General features: G+C 37.9%; 3 protein-coding genes across 9 annotated transcripts; 2 read left to right on the top strand and 1 right to left on the bottom strand.

The window, feature by feature from the left end:
- Nucleotides 1-4,227: 4,227 nt before the first annotated feature.
- On the bottom strand, nucleotides 4,228-5,109 carry LOC147525003 (uncharacterized). The gene has a single exon (XM_086577711.1). It carries the CDS (start codon nucleotides 5,107-5,109, stop codon nucleotides 4,228-4,230), a length of 882 nt encoding a protein of 293 aa, XP_086433837.1.
- A 3,675-nt stretch (nucleotides 5,110-8,784) lies between these two features.
- On the top strand, nucleotides 8,785-14,367 carry LOC147525004 (uncharacterized). The gene is made up of 2 exons (XM_086605058.1): nucleotides 8,785-14,080; nucleotides 14,188-14,367. The coding sequence occupies exon 1, from the start codon at nucleotides 11,277-11,279 to the stop codon at nucleotides 12,330-12,332; it is 1,056 nt and encodes a 351-aa protein (XP_086461184.1). The 5' UTR covers nucleotides 8,785-11,276; the 3' UTR covers nucleotides 12,333-14,080; nucleotides 14,188-14,367.
- A 34-nt stretch (nucleotides 14,368-14,401) lies between these two features.
- Nucleotides 14,402-22,583, top strand: LOC147525005 (uncharacterized). 7 transcript variants are annotated; one of them, XM_086605062.1, is made up of 8 exons: nucleotides 14,402-14,448; nucleotides 14,531-15,668; nucleotides 15,757-15,926; nucleotides 17,886-18,175; nucleotides 18,253-18,357; nucleotides 18,454-18,528; nucleotides 18,655-18,894; nucleotides 22,161-22,583. In XM_086605062.1, the coding sequence occupies exons 4-8, from the start codon at nucleotides 18,119-18,121 to the stop codon at nucleotides 22,323-22,325; spliced, it is 642 nt and encodes a 213-aa protein (XP_086461188.1). In that variant the 5' UTR covers nucleotides 14,402-14,448; nucleotides 14,531-15,668; nucleotides 15,757-15,926; nucleotides 17,886-18,118; the 3' UTR covers nucleotides 22,326-22,583. The 7 variants fall into 7 exon arrangements, with proteins under 7 accessions (XP_086461188.1, XP_086461195.1, XP_086461192.1 ...); XM_086605069.1 differs by having other exon boundaries at nucleotides 17,966-18,175; XM_086605066.1 differs by lacking the exon at nucleotides 15,757-15,926.
- The last annotated feature ends 3,073 nt before the right edge of the window (nucleotides 22,584-25,656 follow it).

Below are 25,656 nucleotides of genomic sequence, written 5' to 3' on the forward strand. Positions count from 1 at the left end.
TTAGCTTTTCTTAAGGGAACTATTTAAAACCAATAATGATGCATACATAGAAATTATGTATTATCGTGGTGATTGATTTGCGGATGAAAGTTTTCGGGAAAAGAAATCCAAGCATGGCATGGTGAGTATATTATTCTGTGTAGACACTTTGATTTAGATTGACCTTGTACTTGCATAATCATGAATAGGCTAGCATGATAGTGTCATTTCTTTTGGTGTAATTATTTTGTGGGTTTTGGTGAGCAAGCATGGTTTGAACTTTGTCTTTGATCAAGTGAATGTTTTTTTGTGTTATGTTTACCCTATGAAACTAACTTGGTTAAAGGTAAAAGTAATGTTAAATGTAGTTATTGTGTATAATCGCGTATATGTTACTTCAGTTATTTTGTTATAGGAATAAGGAACTAAAATGCCTCCGAGTGAGGAACTAGCTTTAAGCGTTAGAAGCGTAGATGTAAACAACAACAGGGGACCTAGCTTGAGTTAATGAAAGGTAAAAGGTCCTTGTGTGGTTTTCTTCGTTTCATATGTGACAATTGTATCTGCGGATGTTGGAATATTCCACGAGTTTTGTTTTGGAAGATGGGTATGTGAGTAGTATGAAAGTATGATGTATATATATTTGAAGTGTGGTATCTCGATTGGAACTAATAGAGGTGTATAACAACGATATAAGTGGAAGTGATGTATATATTGTTTTCATTTTAATTTTGGTATATAATTTGTGGTGTCTTTTTGATTCGAGAATTGGTTATTTGACTTAAGCGGCATTGGTGAGATGGTTAAGTATTTGGTTCTATGAATCAATATATATTTAGTAGGTGGGTTTACAACCTGAGGTCCGAGGTTTTAATATATGTTATGGAAGTATATTATTTGATTTTCAGGTTATGACAGGATTTATATCTATGAAATGTTGAAAATACAAAGGAGATTTTGCCGAAATTTTTATGTCTTTCGTCAAGGTGTCTGATAAGGTTATAGGGTTTTGGGGCGTTACATAAACTTTCATGTCTATACTATACTTCTATTGCTACTAGTCTGCTACCATATTCTCTTTTCTGAATTCCGTAGTTTGAGTATAAGGAGCTACTACTTAAGAATAGGATATAAGTATATATCTATACATATTTGTTTTCTATTGCCTGACTATCTTTTATTTATTTTTATTGGTGTATATGATGAAAGGGACTTTTCTGATGATACCATCCCAAAGTCATCCACGATGCTTGCAACTCTTGAAGGTGGGACATGTACAAATGACGTTTGAGAGCTTGAGTTTAAAACAAGTCCCATTTATTGGAAAACAATGTGTATTTCATTCGTGGCAAGTCCTATTTATGAAAAAGGTTTTGGTGATGTTATTTTAATAAAAGATTATGTGATTGAATGTACTTGTGAGATTTCTTTATGTTATGGACGATTGCAGAATACCCAATAAGTGGGGGCATCTTTATACAGGTTCAGTAGTCTCCCAAAAATTGTGGTTTTAGGGGAAATTATTTTTTTTACATATGGAATAGTTTTGTAACGGTAGAAAACCGTAACGAATCTTTGCAATGAGTAACACTTACGAAGCAGCAAAACCGTTACCAAAAGAAAATTAACCGTTACAAATTTTATAAGTCAGTAACACAAAAAAGCGTTACTAACTTTATAAAACCGTTACAAAAGAGTAACACAATTGAACAAAGAAAACCGTTAGCAAATATTTTTAGTTATGGAAAAAACCGTTACAATAAATAATTATGTAACGGTTCTGAACCGTTACGAATATTAATAACGAATTAGCAACGCCCAAACTGTGACGCAAAAAAACCGTTACAAATATTTTTAGTAACGGTTTTTGACCGTTAGGTATGTCCTATTTTGGTATAGTGTTTCCAACCAAAAAGTCCTTAATTGGCTCCATCCAACCCTCCTTCTCTTCCGCGACCTGACAAATCTCCATCACATCCTCAGTGCTCGATTTCTCAAACCTTCCCACGCGTATCGTTCTTTCCTCCGACCCAGGAATTGCGGCTGCCAGATATGCCAGGGCATCGGCGTGTCTGTTCTCTCCACGGCCCAAATGAAGGAAACGGAGTTTTGTGAATTTCGCAGATTGTTTACGCACCACATCCAAATATCTGGCCATCCTGGGGCATCGGGCAGCGAACCCTCCATTCGCTTGACACACCACTAAGTTTGAATTAGAATATACTGTCAGCTCCTTCACTCCCAAATCTTCGGCCATTCTCAATCCCACGATCACCGCTTCGTACTCCGCTTCATTGCTGGATGCCGCGAACCCTAGTTTCATGGCTTGCTCTATTCTTCTATTATCAGGTGTAACCAACACCACTCCTATGTCGCTGCATGCATCAGTAGCCGATCCATCCGCGGATACCCTCCACCCATTCCTCCTATCCCACGGGTCTAGGAGGTCTGGCTCACCTTCCCGTTCCGGCTCCATAACCTTTTCCTCTCCCCACGTGGGATCCTCCGCGGGAAACTCTGCTAGAAACTCAGCCACCGCCTGCTCCTTTTCAGCGGTTCTTATCTGATATTGTATCTCATAGAAACTTAGCATCACTACCCATTTCAACATTCTACCAGAATTTTCTGTCTTCAGTGCTTGTCTCAGAGGCAAATTCGTTACCACCACCACTACATGCGCTTCAAAGTAGGGTTTCAGTTTTAGGGTTGAAAAAACTAACGCTAAGGCGTACCTCTCAATCCTACTATATCGCGTCTCTGCATCTAACAAAGTCTTGCTCTGAAAATATACCGGCTTCTCCATCTTGTCTACCACCCGAATCAGAATTGAGCTGACTGCATACTCCATGGCCCCCAAGTACAAATACAGTTTCTCCCCGGTCTCGGGCCGTGACAACAAATGTGCTTTGCCCAAATATTTTTTCAACTCTTGGAATGCCTCCTCACACTCCGTGGTCCATACGAAATCCGGTGTGCTCCTTAACAGTCGGTACAGCGGTCTGCATTTATCGGATGACTTGGAAATGAATCTGTTAAGGGCCGCGACCCTTCCTGCTAACCGCTGTACTTCCTTCACATTCTGCGGAGATGACATCTCTACCAGGGACCTTATCTGCTCGGGGTTAGCCTCGATCCCTCTATGTGTAACGATATAACCCAAAAACTTTCTCGTAGTCACCCCGAAAGTACACTTCTTAGGATTCAGCTTCAAGTTGTATTTACGCAGTATCCCGAAGGTCTCTTTCAACCCGTCTATATGTTCCTCTTCCGACATACTTTTCTCCACCATGTCGTCTATATAAATCTCAATTCCCTTCCGAATCTTGCTTTCAAACATTTTCTCCCCCAACTGCTGGAATGTTGCCCTTGCATTTTTCAAACCAAAGGGCATCCTTGTATAGCAGTAAGTACTGCCCTCCACCACAAATGATGTCTTCTCCTGATCTGGCCCATACATCGCGACCTGATTATACCCCATCTATGCATCCATGAAGGAAAATATCTTGAACCCGACCGTTCTGTCCACCAACTCATCTACTCGTGGCATGGGATAACTGTCCTTCGGGCACTCTAGATTTACATCATTAAAATCCACGCACATACGTATTTTTCCATTCTTTTTTGGTACCGCGACTATGTTAGATAACTAGTCCATGAACTCCATATCTCGGATTATTCCCGCCCCCTTCAATCTAGCAACCTCTTCCCGGATCCCCTCGGCGTATTTTGGCCTAATGCTGCGCATCTTTTGCCTCACAGGTTTGGCGTCCTCTTTCATATGTAAGTGGTGACATGCGAACTCTGCGTCCAACCCAGTAACATCCTCTATAGTCCAAGTGAAGACATCCCTATTATCTGACAAGAACTGTATCAACTTATCCCTCCATTCTTCGGGCAAACTGGATCCTATAGACGTGAACTTCTCCTCTTCCCCTATCCTAATATTCACCAATCCTATCTCATCGATCGTCTTTGTATCCGCCGATGTCCCATCCTCCCTCTCCCTGGAGTTGCACTGTAATTGCTATGCTGGCCTCTTCCTGGGGTTGGAAGTCTCTCCTTCTGATCCGCTAATCAACCGCTTCACAGTTCCCCAATGACTGTTCTTGGCAGTTACCTAATCACCGTAAACCTCGTACATGCCAGTAGGGGTGGAGAACCGTATTACCTAATAATACGTTGATGGGACCGCCTTCATCTCGTGAATCCTCCGCCTTCCCAAGATTGCATTATATTGCGAAGCCGAATCTACCACCATGAACCGGCGAAGATCGTTATCCTGTTGTTGTCAGGCAATAAGAGTTCCCCCATGGGCTCTGTCATACTTCCATTAAATCCATATAAATTAGTTCGCGAAGGACGCAGCTGCTTAGGATCGACTCCCATTTCCTCCAAAGCACCTCTGAACAACAGATCTACTGAACTTCCATAATCAATTAACACCCTTTTCACCATGTAGTTTCCCATTGCCACTGTAATGACCAACACATCTTCATGTGGTGAGTCCACTGCCCGTATGTCCATGCTGCTAAACACGATTCTATCTTTTTCTGCCGCCGCCACCTCTCTCTGCCGTGGCCTATCTATTCTCTCATTAATTTGTTGGATGCTCGCGGTCCGCCGTATCTTATCTCTATGAACGTTATGACTCAGAACCTCCCCGCTGTAAATCACATTGATGGTTCCTAGTATTCTTCCCTGCGGTGGCTTGCACTCCTCATTCCCGGTGTCTTTCACAAATTCTCCCATCCTCCCTTTATCTACCATTCTCTGAACCAACCATTTTAGGGCGTAACAGTTATTCGTCTCATGATTCCTTATCTGATGATATGTACAGAAGGGTTTCTCAGGTATTTCTATTGGCATGCTTCGCGGTCCTTCATACCCTGGCAAACTCTTTATTAAGGGAAAGATCTCACTGAGTGGTTTGTTCAATGGAGTCTGTTCCATCTCGCGGTATGGCTTCCTTTCCCTGTACTTCCTTCGGACTCCTTCCTGGCTTCCCTCTGCTCGTGCTCCATACCTGCGATATCTCCCACTTTCTTTTTCCGACGTCCCCGCTTTCTGGTGTTCCCGTTCCTTCTCCAAAGACAACACGACCTTCCCTGACCTCTTGGATTCCTTTTGCATAGAGTCTTCATACCTTATATACTTTTCCACTCATGGATACAGCTAATGTAACGTTGCGATCTCATTCTTGGCTACGGATTGGTGCACTCCTGTCCCCGGGTGCAAGTTTCTCTCAAAGGCTATCACTGCTGTCCTCTCATCCAGATTTTCAACTTTCAGTGTCTCTGCCTTGAACCGACATAAAAACTCCCTAACTGATTCCGCGGACCTTTGTGGCACATTGAACAGAGCCGCGATGTCTACCACCCGCTTTTTCTGATGTATGATGTGATCTATGAATGCCTACTCAAATTCCTGGAAATTCTTGATGCTCCCCGCTGGCAATCTGTAGTACCAATCCGATGCCCCTCCTTTAAGGCTAGCCGGGAACATCATACATCCCAGACCATCATACCGAGACTCCTGCCAGAGTGGCATCTGTTGCCTAAAATGATGAATGTGGTCTGCTGGATCTCCTTTGCCGTCGTACCTCTCGAACCTCGGCTGGGCAAACTGCTTTGGAACCTCTGAAGCCCATATGTCATCTGCTAATGGGTTGCGATTCAACCCCACCACCACCTGACTGGCTGCCCCCACACGCTCCTTCGTCTACCGCCGGTTTGCCTCCCTATCATTGTCTATCATTTCTTGGACTTGCTCCATTGTCAATCCCGCTACCGGGTTTTCTACTAGGTTCCGTCTGGGTTCCTCCTCGTCTTCAGATCCCTCATTTTCAGACTCCTCACTTAGCTCTTCCCCAGCCTCCTCCTCCGTCTTCTTTCTCTTTCTTCGTAGCTCATCGTTTTCCTCTCTCAGCCTTTCGATCTCTTCTCGCATCAGGCGTGCTTCTTACGCTGCTCGCCCTTCTTCTAGTTCTTCCCCTTCCTCAATCACCGCTTCCTGTGTCGGCTCATGAACCCTAACCTTATTTGGCCTACCCACGACTTTCTTTGGTGCCATTTCTAAGTTGCTTTTCTCTAGTCCCTACAGACGGCGCCAAATGTATATACCCTAAAACTTTCTTTTCTCAAACTCCTCCTTTCTCTTTCTTTTTCCTCTCTTTCTCACTCTTCTCTCCTTTTTTTCACCCTAGTGGCCCCCTCTTTTCTCATCATCTTCTCCTTTTTATATTCTCCCCCTTCTCATCTCGACCACCCATCTGTCTGTTCATCCTACGACCCTCTTACCGACCGTACACCTGCCGCCTCGTGGACTAGGGTTCCGCGGCCTTGATTCGTTGCTCCTCATTGTCCCTGCTTATGCTGCCTCCTATCCCCTACAATGCGGACTTACTCCAATCTTGCTACATCATGCCACTACAGGGTGTTAGATATTTTTTAGGAGCATTTGTAGGCAATGGCTGTAAGGGGAGTCGAATTGGTGACCATACCGAAGGCCGGACCAGTTGTATTCCACCCATTGTACAAACTTTCGTGCTAGGGTAAAATATCGGATATGTTATTTTCTGATATTTATGGCAGATACGAAGTTAAATGGGTCCAAGATGAGGTTCCCAACTATTGAAATATCGGTACATTGATGTAAATATCGTGATATTCCAAAATATTTCATCGGTAAGGTGAGTTGTGAGTAGGGTTGTCAGTGGATCGGTTTGGGTTGGGTTCTAGAAAATCTGATCCTGAACCAATAAGAAAATTAGAAACCCGAAACCAAACCGAACAAATAATATTATATTTCATCCGAAACCAAATCGAACCGATAAGATATATTGCAAACCGAAACTGAACCGACCCGAACTGAAAACTATAAAATCATTTAAATCCTAAATTAAATCAATTAATTTCAACCACATAAATATATACAAAATTAATCATAAATATTACTAAAATACTATCTTATCGGTTCGGTAGAGAGCAAACCCGAAACCAAATCAATATCTTTTTGGTTCGGTTCGGTTTCGGTTTGGCAGAGGACAAACCAAATTACCAAAACCTAAACCATTTTTTATCGGTTTGATTTGGGTCGGTTATCGGGTTATCCAAACCCATTGACAGCCGTAGTTGTGACAGTTTGTGGCTTCTACTCATATTGGGTTTAGTTTTTCCTATGGGCTTTACTGCTTTGGGCATTTAGCTTTAATTATTTGGTAAAATATTTTAATGCTTTCTCATTGGTCAAAGTGGTCTAGCAAAAGTACTCTAAATCTAAGAAACCCAAATTTTAGTCGGCCAGGTTTTTCTCTTTCATAATGAAACCTTCATAGTTGCCAAGGTCTTTCTCTTTTACAATGGAACTTAAATCCTTATAGCCATCATTGTAGTTGCACCTCAAAGATATTTTCTCTGTCTATACTTTTGTTTTTCTATTTCGGAGAAGGAAGATCATGCTAATTTAGAACATCCATCCCCAGATTTGTTTCTAACTCTCTAATGGATTCTCCCCAGCTTAATTTCTTTTGTGAAGGCAATTCTCTTTTCTCACTTTCTTTGTTGGTACAGGGAGCGACTCTAGAGGACAAATTGGTTGAAAAAGGAACTCTAGAGGAATTTTTTTTTTAATCACTCACAAGGACCGGGTGGATGAAAGTTCAAGTTTACCCTTGACGTGAAATAACAATGACTCGGGTAGATGAAAGGTCAAGTATACCCCTGAAAAAAAAAACGGCTCGACCCAACCGAAACAATCCGGTTATGAACATTGATTGTTCATACCCACAATAGGTATGAACAATGATTGTTCATACTCCCAATTATGAACATTAGCTATGAATAATGAGTGTTCATAACTATTTGAGCTATGTATTTGAGCTATGAACAAGCATTGTTCATACCTATCCATGTATGAACACTGATCCAGTTATGAACATTGATTATTCATACCCACAATACGTATGAATATTGATTGTTCATACCTATCCATGTTGAACATCAGCTATGAACATTGATTGTGGCTATGAAAATATGAACCCAAAATAGATATGAACAATAACTGTTCATACCCAAAACAGATATGGAGAATCATTGTTTATACCCCCAATTATGAACATTAGCTATGAACAATGAGTGTTCATACCTATTGAACTATGAACAAAACAGATATGAACAATAAATGTTCATACCCAAAACATATATGGACATTGATTGTTCATACCTTCTTTTAGGTATGAACAATCCGTGTTCATACCAAAAAAAAACATGAACCCAAAACAGATATGAAGATTGATTGTTCATACCTACTTAAAAAAAAACATAAACCCAAAACAGATATGAACATTGATTGTTCATACCCAAAACATATATGAACAACACTAGGTGAAAACATGATTTTTTTGACTCCTGGCCCGGAGAGGAATTGACCGGTACTAATAGTCAAGAATATATTTGACGGACATTTTATTAAATTGATGGTCCATAACCCTCAAACAAAAAATTGATGGTCCACGCTTGTCAAGAAAATTTTCCCCGAAATCCTAGTCGAAGCGTGAATACCTTCCACCCAAAATTTTTGCTCTTTTCCAATTTTCTCTCTTTCGGTTTCTATTTGGTTAGAACTCAAAACCAAAAACTCACCGTCATATACAATCTCCTTCCATACCTCACAAGCAGCAGCTACTTCAAGGTTCCATTTGCAAGTCTCGCGGATAATTTCATTACCTTGTTTCGCCAAAGCTAACAATTTCATCTCTACAACAACTTCAAACAACTTCCGCCAAAGCTAACAAATTCAGCAAGCTTCAATTTCACCGGTTTGTTTCTTTTATTAAGAAAAGATGTTACTTTTTCTTTAATTAGTATATTGGGATGATGCATCTTTCTCATGAAATTTATTGGAGTTGCTGAGGGTTTGCAATCAGTACTTGCTGTATCTTGTAGCAGTTAGTATGTAGTTGTTTATTTTTATAGAAGATTGTACTTGTATGTTGTAGAGTGGCAGAATATGTGTTTGTCAATGTCCAATTCACTCTAGTGGAGAGCAGACTAGCTTGATCATTTTAAAATCATGCATTGGCTGTTAAAAAAGTACATTTGTCCTTTCTTCCCCAATGACTATGGAGTCCTATGATTTCTTAGGTATAGTAATTAACTAGCTATGTAGCTGGTGTATTAACTAATGTTTCAAATAATGGGGGCTGTAAGTAAGATACACGTCTATTAGATAACATCACAGCGTCTTTCATGTTACTGCTAGTTAAATTGTTAAGTTCTTTGCATACTGATGAAAACAGAACAATCCTGACAAAAACTCTTTCATTTTCTAGTTGTCTTCAGAAAGATTCCATTGTTAGTCGAGTAGTTAATCATGATAGTGTTAAGATAGTGCAACATCACCTAGGAACTTGAGTTTGGGCATGAAAGTAAACACTTGGGCACCCTCACCTTGCAAGCCGGTTTTCAAGGATGAGTTTTACCTATGGGTTTGTTCACATGGTATCAGAGCAGGTGAACAAAAGATGGTTGGGTCAAAAAAGAAAAACAATTGAATTGGCATTTGCAATGGTAGCTCTAGCCTCACATGGAGGGGGAGGGCCGAATGCCTTCTGCCCTGGCATTGAGGAGGAGTATATTGCACATTGGCATTAGCATTAGCAAACTTTCCATGTGAGACATTGAGACTTTAAGAGGTGTAAGATAGTCCCATGTTACCTAGGAACTTGAGTTTGAGCTTGTAAATAATCAATTGGATAGCCTTGCCTAGTCGCCTTCCGTGAAGTCAGTTTTCAAGTATGTGTTCTACCCTTTGAAAGTCATAATCCGCCCATTCTCTAAAACTCATAGGACTCTTCTAATTTACATCTAACAATGGTAAAATATATAACTATAATATGAAATTCATATTCTAAATTGTTAGGTGTGACACAGTAAAGTTTTATTTTTGGATTCAAAGAATAGAAAGCCATATATTTTTCCATGTACTGTAACACCAATGATATGATTGTGAAATAACAATCTAAGTACAGTACGAAATTGATGAACTTATTATGTGACACAATGCACGACCGTACGACATGTTTAAATAAAGTTATGTGATACAAGTAAATATATATTCTCAGTCTGAATAGAGGGGAAAAACAAAATAAATTAATATATAGATGTTGGCTGGAATGGCATTAACTTAATTGGTTAATTGTTGGCGCAGTAGGATATTGAAAAACAATGTCACCGGTAGTTGGTGATGATTGCACCAACACTGCTGTCAAAATAACATATGCAAAAATACACAAAAAGAAATAAAACCAGGCATTATGAAGTTGAACCTAATACGTGCATGTACAATATCAAGAAACAAAGTAACACAAGCTAAGAAAGAAACATAATGAATATACACGAAACTTACTAGTGCCATTGCTATTGGTAGACGAACTATAAGGAGGAATACCAAACATCATTGTGGCTTGTTAATTCAATAAGGGAGAGATTGATGGAGAAGATACGTTCTACTACTCTAGTTATCTAGGTATCATAACCCTTGTTTTTTTTCCCATTCTTAAAATGGGTTGCGTCAAAACTCTAACTTTTTAAATTGGTCATTTTGCATATACACTACTACAACTAGTTTTGATCGAATTTTAGTTAGTTTGCATCTCCTAAAGGTTTGTGTTTTTTTTCTCTTTGTTTAAAAAGACTTCTTTGTTTTAAGAAATGAAACACATATCATTATCGTTGTTATTGATATGCTATTGTTACTGCGAATTAATATTGTATAACGTTGTGACCTTTTATTGCTTTATCAAAATTTTTGAGTAAATTATTGTTGTTAAAATTGTGAGTTTTCACCATTCGTTTTACTGAGTAATGGAAGTTTTCATCCTTTAATTGGATGCACTTCTTGGTGAAGATGTTGGTTTGTCGTGTTGAGGGTGTTGTCCATCAATTCTAACAATTTTTTTTATTTTATAAACTATGCTTTCTTCAACATGGTGAGGGTGTTGGTTTGTCGAAAATTTTATTCGTGTGGTGATTGTCTAATGTAAGGGCAGAACTACGAATTTAGAATGAGTGGGGGGTGCCATAAACATAGTAAAACAATTTAGTTGCATATCGACTCATGAAATTTCTGATTATATGGATTTCACTACCACTACCACTAGTTTAATTTAATTAGTATGTTCTTGGTGATGTAATATTACTCGTTTGTGCGTGTGTGCTGCAAGTCGTATTAATTAGTTAGTATGACACTTTATTTGATATGCAAGTGGCATTTGTACTGATTTTTTGTTGTTGTAAAAGATGTCTACGAAAGTGCCAAGCAAGGCATGGATGAAGGCACCGACGTTATCTACGAAATACATTGAAGGTGCTCGTTCATTCATTAAATTTACCCAAAATAGTTTGAGAAAAAAAATTGATTGGTATTGCTGTCCTTGTGTTGACTGCGGTAACCAAGAGAAGAGATCCGCTGAAGATATTTTTTACCATTTGATTCATAAGGGTATAACAAGCTCTTACACATCATGGGTTCAACATGGAGAGTGTTCTTCTAGAAAAAATGTCAATGCTAGTGTTGCTAGTACCTCAACTTGTGTCGGTAATGAAGAGAAGCTTCCAAGAATGGTGGAGATGGTGAACGATACATTTGGGCATAGTCAACTTAATGACTTGGATGCATGTCTGGATGAGGTGGATGAGGCGGATGAGAATCAAGATGAAGATGATGCTCCTAATGGTGATATTTCGCTAGATGATATTCAAATCAATATACATGAGGATGTTTGGTACAAGAAATTGATGGAAGATGCATTACAACCCTTGTATCCTTCGTGTGAAGGTGAACATTCAAAGTTGTCAACGACAATTGAGCTATTGGGGATGAAGTCTAGACATCGGTGGTCCAATAATAGTTTCACACAGTTACTGGGATTCTTAAAGAGGATTCTGTCGGATAAGACTACATTGGTTGTTAAAACGGATAGTGCTAAAAGTATGATAAAGGCATTGCGTATGAAGTGTGAGGTTATCCATGCATGTCCAAATGATTGTATTTTATACTGGGGGAAGGATAATAAAAATAGAGTTAGTTGTCCCACATGTGGTGCGAGCAGATGGAAGCCAGCTGATGAATCCAAGCCAAGGGCTAAACCTTTGCCAATGAAGAAGCTAAGATATTTTCCTTTAACAGAAAGGTTACAGAAGATGTATAGTGTGCCGTGGCTTGCTGAGAATATGACATGGCATGCAAAATCAGTTCCAAACCAAAGTCATATGTGGCACCCAGTAGATTTTTCTTGTTGGAAGTCTGTTAATTATCGGTGGAGCGATTTCGCTGCTGAGCCACGTAATGTTTGATTAGGACTTGTAACAGATGGATTTAATCCATTTGGTAATAACAATAGCATTCATAGTTGTTGGCCTGTAATGATCGTCCCATACAATCTTCCTCCATCTTTGTGCATGCGCAAAAAGTTTGTAATGTTAACACTATTGATTCCAAATAATCTAGGAGATGAAATTCATGTTTATTTGTAGCCGCTTATTGAAGAACTCAGAAACTTGTGGTCCAAGGGGGCTGAAACTTATGATTCTTGCAGTAAGAAGACTTTCAACATGAGAGCAATTTTATTATGGACTATTCACGATCTTCCAGCATATGGTCATGTTTCAAGACGTAGAACAGTAGGAAGGTACGCTTGCCCAGTTTGTAGTGAAGGGATAGAGTTGAAATGGTTAACAAATGGGAAGAAATTTTCTTACATGGGGTGTAGGAACTTTCTAAAAAACAAAAACCATCCTTTCAGAACACAGAAATCCCAATTTAATAGGAAGGAAGAACATGGAGAGCATCCTCGTCGTTTGGTTGGTTCAGTAGTGAAGCAGAAAATGAGCAAAATTCCTTATGTATATGGTAAGGTGAACGGTAAAAAGAGGAAGAGGGGTTCAAACGAGGTTAAGTTGACTGGTTGGTTAAAGGATTCCATCTTCTTTAAACTGGATTACTGGGAGGTATTTATTACCCTTTCTTTTCAATGTTCTATGTAATAGCAATGTAATTTATTGTTGACCGCATCCATGAACTTTTTCTTCCTGCCACCATATCCTTGAACTTCTTCCTGTTTTTAGGCTTTTTCTTGTTGTCGGTACCATCCTTAGATTTCTTGCTGCCGCTAAAAAAAGAAAATATCACCTTCCCTTTGGATTTTCTGGTAGTACCTCCATATCTATTTCCTTATTGTTGGCCTCACCAATTGGTAGTTGATCAGACTTGTAGGTATTTAGGCTAGCAATGCCAAGTCTCTGTCTTTAGGCCTCACCCTTCTTGTTTCTGTATTATGCTCTTTTGATATTAAAGTAAATGGTTGAAGCAAGACTAGTTGACCAGTCGTTTATCTCAAGCATGCTCTGCTACTAGTTACTAGTATTGTAATTATATTTTGCATATACTAATACTCTTCTCACATTTACTACAGCATATTCCTATTCCACATAATGTAGACGTGATGCACGTTGAAAAAAATGTTGCAGATAATCTCTTCTCTTTAATCATGAACACTAGTAAGTCGAAGGATGGTATGACATCATGTAAAGATCTGAAGGCTATGAAGATCAAAAAGTTGTGGCCTGTGAAAATTAATGGGAGGTTATCGTATGCTAAGGCTCCTTATTGTCTTTCCCGTTTTGAGAGGTCCTTGATTTGTAGAACTTTGCACCAATTGAAGGTTCCAATCGGATATAGTGCAAATTGGAAACATAATGTGAACTTGGATGATTTTCAATTGAAGAGTCTAAACTCACATGATTATCACATCCTGTTACAGCACCTATTGCCGGTGTTGTTGATGCATGCGTTCAAGAAACATAAGCCATTGTGTGCAGCTATTCGACAAATTTTCTTTGTTCTTTAATGTCTTGTGTTCGAAGGTTATTTGTCGTGTTGAACTTGAAAAAATGGGACAGCGTGTTGTGGAGTCACTATGTGTGTTTGAAAAGTATTTCCCACCATCTTTTTTTGTGTCCATGCCACACCTTGTTTTGCATTTGGCGGAAGAGGCTCAAATTTGCGGACCAGTTAGATATCATTGGATGTATCCATTTGAGAGGTTAGTGTTACTTCTGAAACAATTTTGTTATTCATTAGTTTTTTGTATAAATTTACATTGATTAATTACACACCACATGATGATGAAAACATACAAATTGTACGTAGGGAACCCAAAATTTCCAGAAGGGTGTATTGCTGAACAATACCTTATGGATGAAGCAATGAAATACTGCATGGAATACATCCCGTCAAGCAAAAGTGAAATACATAAGCAAGAAGAAAAGGCTGCCTTGGATGATAAAACTGAGTGTGGCTACCCTATTGATAAAAAGGGGAAGGACTACTTGCTTTTCGAAGTTTGCAATACCAAAGAAGCACGCATAAATGGGTTTTGAGAAAGTCAAGTAAAAATGTTGAGTGGGAAAGGTAAAATTAGATACGCTGCGTTGGTTTCATTTATTATGTCTCTACATTTTTAATAATAAATGTACATTGTTTACAATTACAGGAAGTACGAGACATGCCTCCAAAGCTTCAAATCTAGAGGTAAAAGTCGTAGGGTCATTGCATCATCAGAAAAGGAGATGGAGTATATTCCTTGGCTAAGGAAACAACTTGAGAAAGAAAAAGAGTCTAAATTCAAGATGCTTGCTGATGGGCCATCCTTTATTGCAAAGTCATATAATTCCTACGCAATAAATGGATATGTTTTTTTTACGTATGATTCAGAAGCGAACTCAACAACCTAAAATAGTGGCGTCTCAATGAAGGCTTTTACTAATTTCAGAGCAAGTGCCAAAGACAAAAATTTAGTGGAAGATGAAGCCACTTATTATGGAATCATTAGGAAGATACTTGAGCTAGATTACCATAAGTTTAAACAAGTAGTGTTCTTTTGTGATTGGGTGTGTATTAAAGATAAAAGAAATGGATGCGTTGTTGATCCAGATACAAATCTGGTATATGTTAATTTGAGAAGGTGCCAAAGAAATACCAATGAGGATGATGAACCATTCATTCTTGCTTCTGAAGCCGCTCAAGTTTTCTATTGCGCGCAAGGATCTTAGTAGAGATAATTGGCATGTCGTCTTGCATGCTCCTAAGAGATTGAACCATGATGTGGATGTTTATGAAGACCCCTTAGTCTTTGAAGCAATGGCAAACTTAGATGGTTTAGCATCTGCTTTAATGGGTGATATTAATGGTGTTGAAGTTTAGTGGATAGTAAAGCGAAATCAGATTAGTGCACACAATTGTAACTCTTTTTTGGCGTGTGTCTGCTGATTTGGATATTGCATTTTTTTTTAAAATTATTTTGTGTCTGCTGATTTGGCATGTCTGCTGATTTGGTGTGTCTGCTAATTTGGTGTGACACTTATATATTGCATTTTATTTCTATTTTGTGTAAGTCGAGCTTTTTGAATATATCTAATCTTGAATGGTTTGATGTTCTTGTTTGAAATCAGTTTGCGTTTGGTGAATTCATTACTTATATTATGTCTAGAATTTGGTGAACTAATTATTTAGATTTGAATAAGTTATGTCGCAAACCGGATCTGATCAACCTAGTGACTATCAACTTGACTCTGAACCTAGTGACTCCGAAGAAATCGAGGAACAACATGAAAGCGAAGAACAACATACAGGTGACTTTATGATATTGATTTTTTTCATAAATGTTTAGTTGTTATTGCTTTTGCTTTGTTGTGTAATATAATATATCGAAATCTTTAGGTCTAAAGAAGCAAGTTCGATTCAATTATAATGGGCTACTTGTTGGTCCTGGTTCTACTCAATTTGTCACCTTTATAAGCAAAATGGCTAAAATGTATTGTGCACCTACTTACGCTGACTAGCCTACTATGCCAGATGATATCAAGAAACACGTTTTTAAGAGAGTAACAGTAAGTACATTATACTCTTATTTTATTTTTATTTTTTTCCCCTCTAATTACATTTCTAAACACATTCTTCTGTGTTGAATGCATCTACTGCCAAGGAATCAGTTTATACTATAATTTCCTTGCTGCCATGTCTCAATGCCATGCCCATACCATGTGCCACTGCTCGCAGTTCAACTAATGAGCCATTGTTGGCTGGTATAACTTCACCTGTGTCGTTGCGTAGTGCTGCAGCCCATCCCCCCAATGATCCTTGTAACGTCCCATTAGTGTTTAGATTTTGAACCCCCGTTTCTCTATTTTCCTACTTACTGACCTTTATTTCCTTCTGCTTGTGTACTCCCTCCTTAGCATCATCATTCTGAATGAAGGTTATTTCATATATAACCTTACCCATGAACACTATCTGATGGATACTAGGATTCGAGCAAATACTAGGCAAGCTAGACTACACTGAGAGTGAAAAAAATAAAAACCGCTCAAGGATCGGAGTCTAGTTAGAGTGTTCTGTGATATGGGTTATCGAATAATTGTGTATCAACATACGCTGAAGCACTGAAATTTTTGGTGGTTTATAATTGCGAAACACACAATGCCTTATTAGTCAAATTTTCTTAACTTTTTGGTTAGTTGGTTATGGCTTCATAGTGAACTCGATATCTATCTTGAAAATTGGTTATTTGAGAGATCAATAAATGTCAAGTTCCCTAAACTTGAAGGAATATATCCTTCCAAATAGTTACCACCTAATGAGAGGGTCTTAAGTGAAGCCAACTGACCTAGACTTGAAGGTATGGATCCTTCAAGAATGTTTTCCTCAAGGACAAGTTGAGTGAGGTGGACTTGCTTTGACAAAGTCTCAGGAATGCTTCCTCCAATTTGTTTCATTCCACCTATGACTAATGCCTCCAGGAACTGAAGTTCACCCAGTAAAGGTGACAATGTGCCCTTCATGTAAAGGGCACTGCTCCTATCTGAGGGTACTTGTAAATGTAACACTACTATTATTCATTCGTCTTGGGATTACATCAATGCCATCCCAATCTCCTCGCACAACAACCCACGCCAACCCATGACGAGAGAACACACGTTGTGTCTTTTAGGATTTTGGCTTTTGGCCGAGAAGAAAGCATTCTTACGTCCCGAAAGCAAGTTTTGGTTTGAGCTAAGGTATTTGTCGGTGACAGACTACGAATGAAAAAATGAAGAGAAGTTTGAAAACCAAACTACAAGATCTTGATTTTGTAAAGTGCAATCAGATTGTTGGCATGTATTTTTTGAGTTCTAAGTCAGAACTTTAAAGAATATCTAATTTTCAGACAAAGAAGAAAAAAGCTATTTGGCCAGCACAAATGATTTGTTTCTTCACTTAGAAAGCAAGTACCCCATTATATATAGAACGAAATGAGTTGATAAAGAGCGGAAAAAGTTAAGATTGCACTGTTTCTTCTAACCTTGTCTTCTTACATTACCCACTTTAACTGTATCTCCATTCAATGAATGAGCAGCTACTGCTTGCTATATTCTCCACTGTTTCCATCTGAGGGAGAGTAATAAATTTTTGTTCTCTGTTTTTGAACTTCATTTCCCTGACAGAGCGAGTACTAAACTTGTCTAGGGGCCCTTCACTTTCTTGGGACTACTCAGGTCTCCTAAGCATGTTAAGAGCCATATTCCCGCCATGAAGCAAAGACACTTGAAAATGCTTGGAAGACTATAAAGCACTTGAAGCCATATTCCCATAGAATTTATCCACCTTACCCACTGCCTCTTGTAATTCTAAGTGTTGGTTCACTATTAAAAATTCGAAGTGTTGGTTTTAGCATATAGTCTTAGCAATTTGTAATACCACTTGAAAATTCTAAGTGTTTCTATCTGTTTTTGCCTAATTTCAAGAGTTTAGTCCTCTCTTTTGTTAACAAGTTTTAAGCTATTTTTATCTTTTCTTGTTTTATATTGAAGGATGTTTATGATCTTTCACCTACTCGCCGAGTTAGTGTTTTACTAAAAGCCAACATATCTTGGAAAAATTGGAAACACAGACTTCGCAAGGTTTATGATCAATATTCAACCAATTCTGAGCGTATGGAAAACATACCAAAGCGTACAAAAAAAGAAGATTGGGAAAGCTTTATAGAAATTTGTTCGACTGACAGAAAATTAAGCGAGAAAAGGGCAAATTATCTAGGGAGCACATGAAGTTGCCACACACATCTGGTATACTTGGATATGCTAGAATCGAAGAGGAACTGGTATTTTCTATTGTTACTAACAACTTCTGGATTTACCAGAATATTGTTATATGCTCAAGAGTTTGTTTTCTTTTTAGATTAAGGAAATCCTAGATGGTACGGTCACAAGAACGCATGTGTTTGTGGCCACACATACAAGTAAGGACGGATCATGTCCTTTTCTTGAATTGAGACCAAGTCTGGTAATTGGAATTCTTATTATTTTATTGTTCTTTAACTTTAGCTCTTAATTTCATGGTGGAAAAATTTGTATATATGACTATAAATTTTGTTCCTAGGATGAAATCAAGCGGCTTGTGAGCCTTGACCCCTACTTGGGAGAGAAAGATTTGGATAATGATCCTGTGGCAAAGGTATATATATTTAGATAATGGTCATGTTAGAGTAGACATCTATCTAGTATACTCTAAAACTTTTCAGATGATGTATGTGTTAAATGTCGTCCTTTGTTGAATGTAATCATTTTGTCTTATGGTTAGGTCATTGGTCGTGATGGCAAGGGTCGCGTTCGAGGACTAGGAACTGGTGTTACAAAGACTGTTGTACATGCCTCCGCTCTTTACATCAAAATTGTTGAAGAAGAAAAGAGAAAACATGAAATTACAGATGAAAATGTCAAACTAGTGATGCAATGTCATGATGAAGAGACGAGGGCATGTAAAATTCTTGAGGAAAAGTTAGAGGGTTATGCACCAGAGTTTGAAAATACTTCTCTACAGGTAATGAAAGATGACTTAGTGCAACATTTCTTTATACATGTAGTAATATATATCGTGCTATATAGCCTACACGATTTTAGTATAGAGTCAGCAAAGCTGATCTCAACACTACTATTTGTTTCTTCTATTGTTTATATTATGTCTCGTATGGAAGAAGAAATAATACTATTATATGTTTGGAGTTTGGACTATCGACTAGGTTTTATTGTTTAGAAAATGGAAATAGACTATTTGTTGGGTGCACACATGAATAATACATTGTGCTATGTGGTAGTTCTTGCTGAATTAGTTATACTCAGTCATGTTTTGACATCCTTCAAGTTCCTTTAACTTGTTCAGTCTATTATATCTGCTCCAAATTTAGTTAGTACTAGTTGTTTTGTGTGGAGGTATTAGTCATACATCAGTAGTGATATGGCTGTGATCTGATTATTTGGAATAAACTTATCAATGGCCTATCTTGAATCCAAATTTATCAATGTTTATCTCTGGCCTGCTACTAGGTGTTTTCCCAAGCCTGACATCCATCCTCCATTCTTCTGCGACCTATTTATCATGTAAGGTATTGAGTGCAGTACCTTGGGAAATGTAGGCACATACAGTGAACACACATACATTTTGAATGTCCATCTTTGAAACTTAGCATATATCGTGAAAGTTTGGGGGATTTGCTCAGTCTTCGAAATTTTGTTCGCAAGGAAGTCCATTTGGCTTGGAAAGCCGAAGTGACCTGTCTGTAAATGCATTATTATTTAGTTAAGAAAAAGTGTACGCTCTTGCCACCTCAAATGTAGATGGTGTGAAAACCTAGAAAGCTGCATTGCCCCGTCAAAGGGAACATTTTGTGGGCCAAAATGGAATGTAGTACGTCAGACGTTACATCCATGCATAGGTGTCAATGTCCCTAGTGAAATGCGTATTATTTCCATTGTCCATAGACAAAGGCATGCATAGACCAGGAGCTGCAGCTTCAATCCCTGATTCTACTTGTATAGAGACGGTAAAACCCAAAGCATCCTTCCTGTCTTTGTAGTCCACAAACTGATCTGAATGGTCCACATTCGAAGGCGCTGCTTCTTGTTTGATTTCTTTCTTCTGAGTGTCATGAATATCCCCGAGCCATTGAGGTTTTCTGCAGTGTAAGTAGGACCTTTGCTTTCAGTTGAATCAGTAACATTGTTTTCAACTTCAGCAACTGTAACAGCTTGGGTGGTACCCTCATGAGTACCTTCTTGACGAGTGGAGTCATTTGTGAGCTTTCCTGAACCAGATTTTTTGTTTCGTTCTCTTGGAAAGAGTTTAGTGATGCCAGAAGTGGCTACCTCAACATCATTTAACACACATGTTTTTACGTTCAAGTATATTTTTTTAGCAGCTTCCCCTATTGGGTCTGCAATCTTTAGCAAGTAAAGAATCTTGTCCAACTCAGACTGGAGAGAGGACAAGTCCTGCTAAAGTTGCATTGTTGAATCAAGTACTGAAAAAATAACAAAACAACACAGAAAAACATTAGCATGTTGATTCAGCAGTCAAACTAGAGAACTACCACATGTAGATGTTGACGAATTTATTCCAAAGTCAGAACTTGGTCAAAAGTAGTAGGATGGTGTTAGGAAAATGCATAGTTCTTGCTATTTTATAGTAATCCATTTTCGCATAATGTGGTCTAGTTCTTCCAGAGGTTCCTGGCCATTACTACCCTTATGACTAAACTTAATATCAAACTTATATCAATAACTTTTTTTGCTTCCAAATTGATTTAAAGACACCTTATGAGGACCAGTTGTAGTCAGGTAATTATTTACTTTCGTCTTGGCATGTCCCCCAATGTGTTAGGTGAGTAGTTGTTTTGGTACCTTCTCTTCAAATCAGGGCTAGGACCTCCACTGTTGCTCTGTTAGGACTTAGAAGCATCCCTGTATCCTGCAGCAGGAAAACCGTTGGCATATCCAGCATTTGGCCTAGCATCTCTATGTGGCATACCTCCCGTATTCATGTTGTTAAAATCTCCAGCATTTGGCACATTGTTTCCCATGTCTGAATGGTTGAAATGTGCAACATCAGGAGGCATACCTTCACGATTTACCACACTGTCCTACATATTCACATTAGGGGACAAATCATGTACATCTGGACCAGGATTCTGATCATTTGCATTAGGTGGCAGGCCTCCTAAAGATAGTTTTATATGCCTGGATCAGTAGAACAAAAGAACAAGATCTCCACATTATATATAACTCATTAACTCTGTTTTTCTCTATGTTTCTAAATGGTTACTTAATGCATATTGGCTAATTTGTTGTAGCGCCTTAGAGAAACTTTAATAGACTTAACCTTTTTCTTACTTTATTGTTATTCTTGGCGAATGTTTAGCTTTGTTTATTTTCCTTAATCAAGCAAAAAGAATTAATCATTACCCGTGATGTATAGTGGTGAGAGTGCTAGTAGGGTGAAAGTGCCATCTCTTTGTTTACATTCCTTGGTTTACAATTTCACGTCAATGTTGGCTTGGATATGATATAACTGGTTAGGGGATATGCCCAAACAGGACTAGCAGTATGCTGTTCCTGAGACATATTACTTAGCTACTAAGACTAAGATATTATGTGTTTATATTAACTTATATTCTTCTAATAAATATAAGGTTTTGCTACCTTTCGCCGGCTTAGCATTTTCTACTAGTACCTTATAAATATGCTTTATGGTTGGTTAGTGGAGCGTTCCTTTTTTTAAAGTAACATATGAGGTTTTTTGTGTTCCTGGCGGTGGGTTATGTGAGATGTTGCTATGGACTGTGGTGTATTGTATATGCACGGAGTATTCTCATTTCTGCTCATATCAATTACTTTCTATAATGAGGGGTGACTATGCAATTGAAGACAAAGGAGGAAACTCCTGGTTGTTCACATAATATCTTTATTTTTCACTAATTGTTTGTGTTTTAAGCATCCATGCTAGGTATATGTTTTCATTGCTTTATTAAATTCAAAATGAAAGTCTGCAGTGACCTGTGGTGTACTGTTATGCGATAATGTGAACCGCTGACAATAAAAGGCATATATAGTTAAGTGTCCTGTTATTTTAATTTCTGGTTACTAGTTGCTTTCATGCAGTTCTTGATACTCCACCATGTTATTTTGCATATAAGATTGGACGGGTGTCTACTAACTCTTCTTGGATTTGTTCTGCAGTTCTCCTTTAAATTCACTTTTTTTTTTTTTTTCAATTATAATGGATAAAGCATATCTCATAAGAGTTCATTGTAGGTAAGAAGACAATCACGTGTTCTTGATGAAGTGTCATATGTTCCACCATCCACACGATGCCTTCTAAAGAACTTCAGGAAAAGAACCGTTGCACTTGGAAGCGTGTCTAATGACGTACCATCTGCCGACTCTTATAACATAACAATTGACGATATCTATCTTTGATTACACAACTGAGTTATATGTTGGGGAAGAAACATTTGGCGACATTTCAATTAGAGATACAATCACATGGCCTATGCCTTTTGTGGAGCCAATTTGATGTGAGTTGGTGAACTTTTTTTTGTGCATTTTAGTAGTTTCGCCTTTTTTGTGCAACCTAGTTGGTTTTGCATACACATGAAGATGTATGGTTGTATATGGAGTATACTAAAACTCATGTAATGTACTTTGCTATAATATTTTGGTGTTTTGATGAAAGAATCTATTGTATTTTGGTAGAATGTTAATTTGAGTTGGATAGTTTAATTTTTGCAGGAAAAATGGATATGAAATTTAGATTATAAGAATTTCTTTTTAAAAAAACATTAATGCTTAGAAAAACGACGGATATAGACCGTCAATAAAATTTATGTATACAGAAAATTAACATAGCAGACCATCAATAATTTTCAAATTTGCATCCCAAATTCAATTAAAATCAGACAAATTTGACTAGTGAAATAGCAAAGTTTGATGGTTTTAGTCCGTCAACAATTCTATTTATTAATGACGTTCACCACCCGTCAAATAAATTTAAAATTATTGATGGTAACTAACCGTCAAGAAAAAAAACGACTGCAAATTTTTTGATGGGCCTTATGACGGGCAATGTCAGTCAAAAATAGTGTTTTTTGATGGGTCTTGCCAGTCAAAAGAGACTTATTTTCACCTAGTGCAATAAATGTTCATACCCAAAATAGATATGAACGTTGATTGTTCATACCTACTTAAAAAAAACATGAACAATATGTGTTCATACCAACAAAAAAATATGAACCCAAAGCAGATATGAACAATAAATGTTTATACCCAAAACAGATATGAACAATACATGTTCAACAGTAAAAAATGAACAATCATTGTTTGATTAACGTTAAAATTTTAGAGGATCTTGGTAGAATCGAACCACCATCACCTTTGGATATCTCCAAAGTGCTTGGCCATTTGAGCTAAAGATCCACGCTTGTAGATGTATTGATTGTTAGATTTAGGATTTCCAATTGAACACGAATCGGTAAAAACTCAATACAAATCACTTACAAGCATTTTATCGAACGCCTTTTGAAACTTTTTTGAAAGCTTCTATCAATGATCAAACACTTCACTTGCTAAATTAACTAACATCAAAAGAACCACAAACGTAATACGCAAATCATCAAACTCAATAAAAATCATGTGATCTGATTCACAACTGCAAAAAACCAGCTCAAATCAACAAAATTTTTAAAAAAATGAAAAAGAAAAATTACTTGATCTTCTTACTTTATTTTCTAAGGTGAGGTAGAACTAGATCTTCTTATTTTATTGCACATACCCATAAATCACTTGAGATCGCCATCACAATTTTCTCTCTTTTCAGTGAGATTGTTTTTGGGAAGGATAAAAACATACGTGAGAATGAGAGAATGGGTGTTTTGATAGCTTATAAAATAGCAAAGGGTAACTTTGAAGGGTAAAAATGGGATTTAAAAAAAAAAAAAAAAAAAAAAAAACTGGGGCAACTTATTTTGTCCTTGAGGGTTATTTTAATTACAATCTTGGGTCCGTGGGTTATTAAAATGTGAAAATTGGGTTTGTGAGTGATTATAAAAAAACCATGTCATTTAGAGTTGTTTTGAAACGAAATTAGGCCTTGGGGCTAATTTCTTGTTGTTGGTATTCAAACTTTGAACAGACAAAAGAAATGTTAATGTTTAAGTTAAAATAACTAGCCTGATGCATGTGCTCCACACGTGCTTTTTTTTTTGTTAAATCTAAATGACATACTTGTCCTTAATATTAATTCAAATTTACTTGAATGTTTTGATTTGGGTTTGTGTAATTAAATTAATAGAGCAAGGACAAAACTGTACATAAAAAAAGGTTGAAGAGTTACATATAAACAAATAATAAAACATTGTTGCGCGACTGTAGCTCAGGCCTGCGATTTTTAAAGTAGTTTATGATTTCCAAAAAAATCGTAAACATCGTGAAATATTCCGACACATTATCGGCAAGATGAGTTCCCCATGCCTGGTAATAACTCGCTATATTTCGATGTCGTTCAGCTAAAACACCGGCAGATATCACGATATATCGTAAAATGTCGCAGCATTTTGTATTATGCTTACACCTATAATAAGAACATGTTTTGTTGCTTTAAGGTTTTTTTTTTTTTTTTTTTTTTTTTTTTTTGAAAAAACTAGGGGCTCAGTCCCCAAACTTTTTATATATCAGGATCTCAAGTACATAATACCTTCTTTATCCCTCATGGTCAATACATGCATTTTTCGATCCATCGGGGGAATAAAGAGCAAAAAATCATTACATACTTCTCTCTTCGATTTCGCTAGGTAATCAGCTACTTGGTTACCCTCCCGGAAGATATGGACAAATGACAAGTGATCAAACTCCATACTCACAGCTTGGATATGTGCTACCAAGTTCCTACAGTACCACGGTGGTTTTCCTTTTTTAGTTAAGATCTGGACCTGCATGGAATCCAATTGCACTTGAAGCCGTTTGATTCTCAGCTGTATTGCGCCTTCCAGCCCTTTAAGAACCGCGAGAAGCTCCTGAAAGATAACCGATAGTCTCTTAGAACTGCCACTGTACGCCATTATCACTTCCCCATATTTGTCTCTCCAAGAAGACTCCTCCATAGCCCCGCCACCCCCTCTTGCACCGACCCATCAGTATTCAGGACCACTGTATCCACCTCCGGCTTTTCCCATTTCACCCACTTTTCCTCCTTGTGTATAACTTTTACCCCGATTCCCAACTTTGCCAATAACACTTTAGTTCCCACTTCTTCCTGAATAGATTCCAGCGTTTTTCCCATGTAGATCTTCATACTATTAAGGACCTTTTGGCTTACCTCATCAGCTGCTTTAAAACGATTTTTCTTCAACCTCCGGCCATTTCACCCATATAGCCTGCACTGCTGCACATGTAAAGGCTCTAATCACTTCTGACACCATGGTATTCGCTCTGCTTAATCGCATTAAGTAATACCATTCATCATGGGATTCTCTCACAGTGGCTGGTAGTCCCATCACCTTCTTGAACTTTTCCCAGACTAGCTTAGAGTAGGAACAATCGAAAACAGATGGGGCGAACTTTCCTCATGGTTTCCACAACAAACAAACACTTTGTAGAACCGATAATCTTCTTTGCCACGGTCGATTCTCGTGTTGGAAGAGCTCCGGAGAACAATTGCCAAACTGCGGAATGAGTGCTTTGGGACCGAAAGTACTTCCCCATACTATCTTGAACCATTTGACTTTACTCCTCACATTCTTTAGGACAAAGTATC

This window comes from Coptis chinensis, chromosome 1 (assembly GCF_015680905.1).
Source record: "Coptis chinensis isolate HL-2020 chromosome 1, ASM1568090v1, whole genome shotgun sequence".
In the NCBI taxonomy this organism is placed as follows: domain Eukaryota; kingdom Viridiplantae; phylum Streptophyta; class Magnoliopsida; order Ranunculales; family Ranunculaceae; genus Coptis; species Coptis chinensis.

What these genes read in the sequence shown, in the direction of transcription:
- LOC147525004 (XM_086605058.1), top strand. Translation starts at nt 11,277, where the DNA reads ATGTCTACGAAAGTGCCAAGCAAGGCATGGATGAAGGCACCGACGTTA.
- LOC147525003 (XM_086577711.1), bottom strand. Translation starts at nt 5,109, where the DNA reads ATGCAAAAGGAATCCAAGAGGTCAGGGAAGGTCGTGTTGTCTTTGGAG.
- LOC147525005 (XM_086605062.1), top strand. Translation starts at nt 18,119, where the DNA reads ATGAAGTTGCCACACACATCTGGTATACTTGGATATGCTAGAATCGAA. An exon ending in CTAGAATCGAAGAGGAACTG is followed by an intron (nt 18,176 to 18,252) that starts GTATTTTCTATT and finishes TTTTCTTTTTAG; the next exon opens with ATTAAGGAAATCCTAGATGG. An exon ending in ATAATGATCCTGTGGCAAAG is followed by an intron (nt 18,529 to 18,654) that starts GTATATATATTT and finishes TCTTATGGTTAG; the next exon opens with GTCATTGGTCGTGATGGCAA.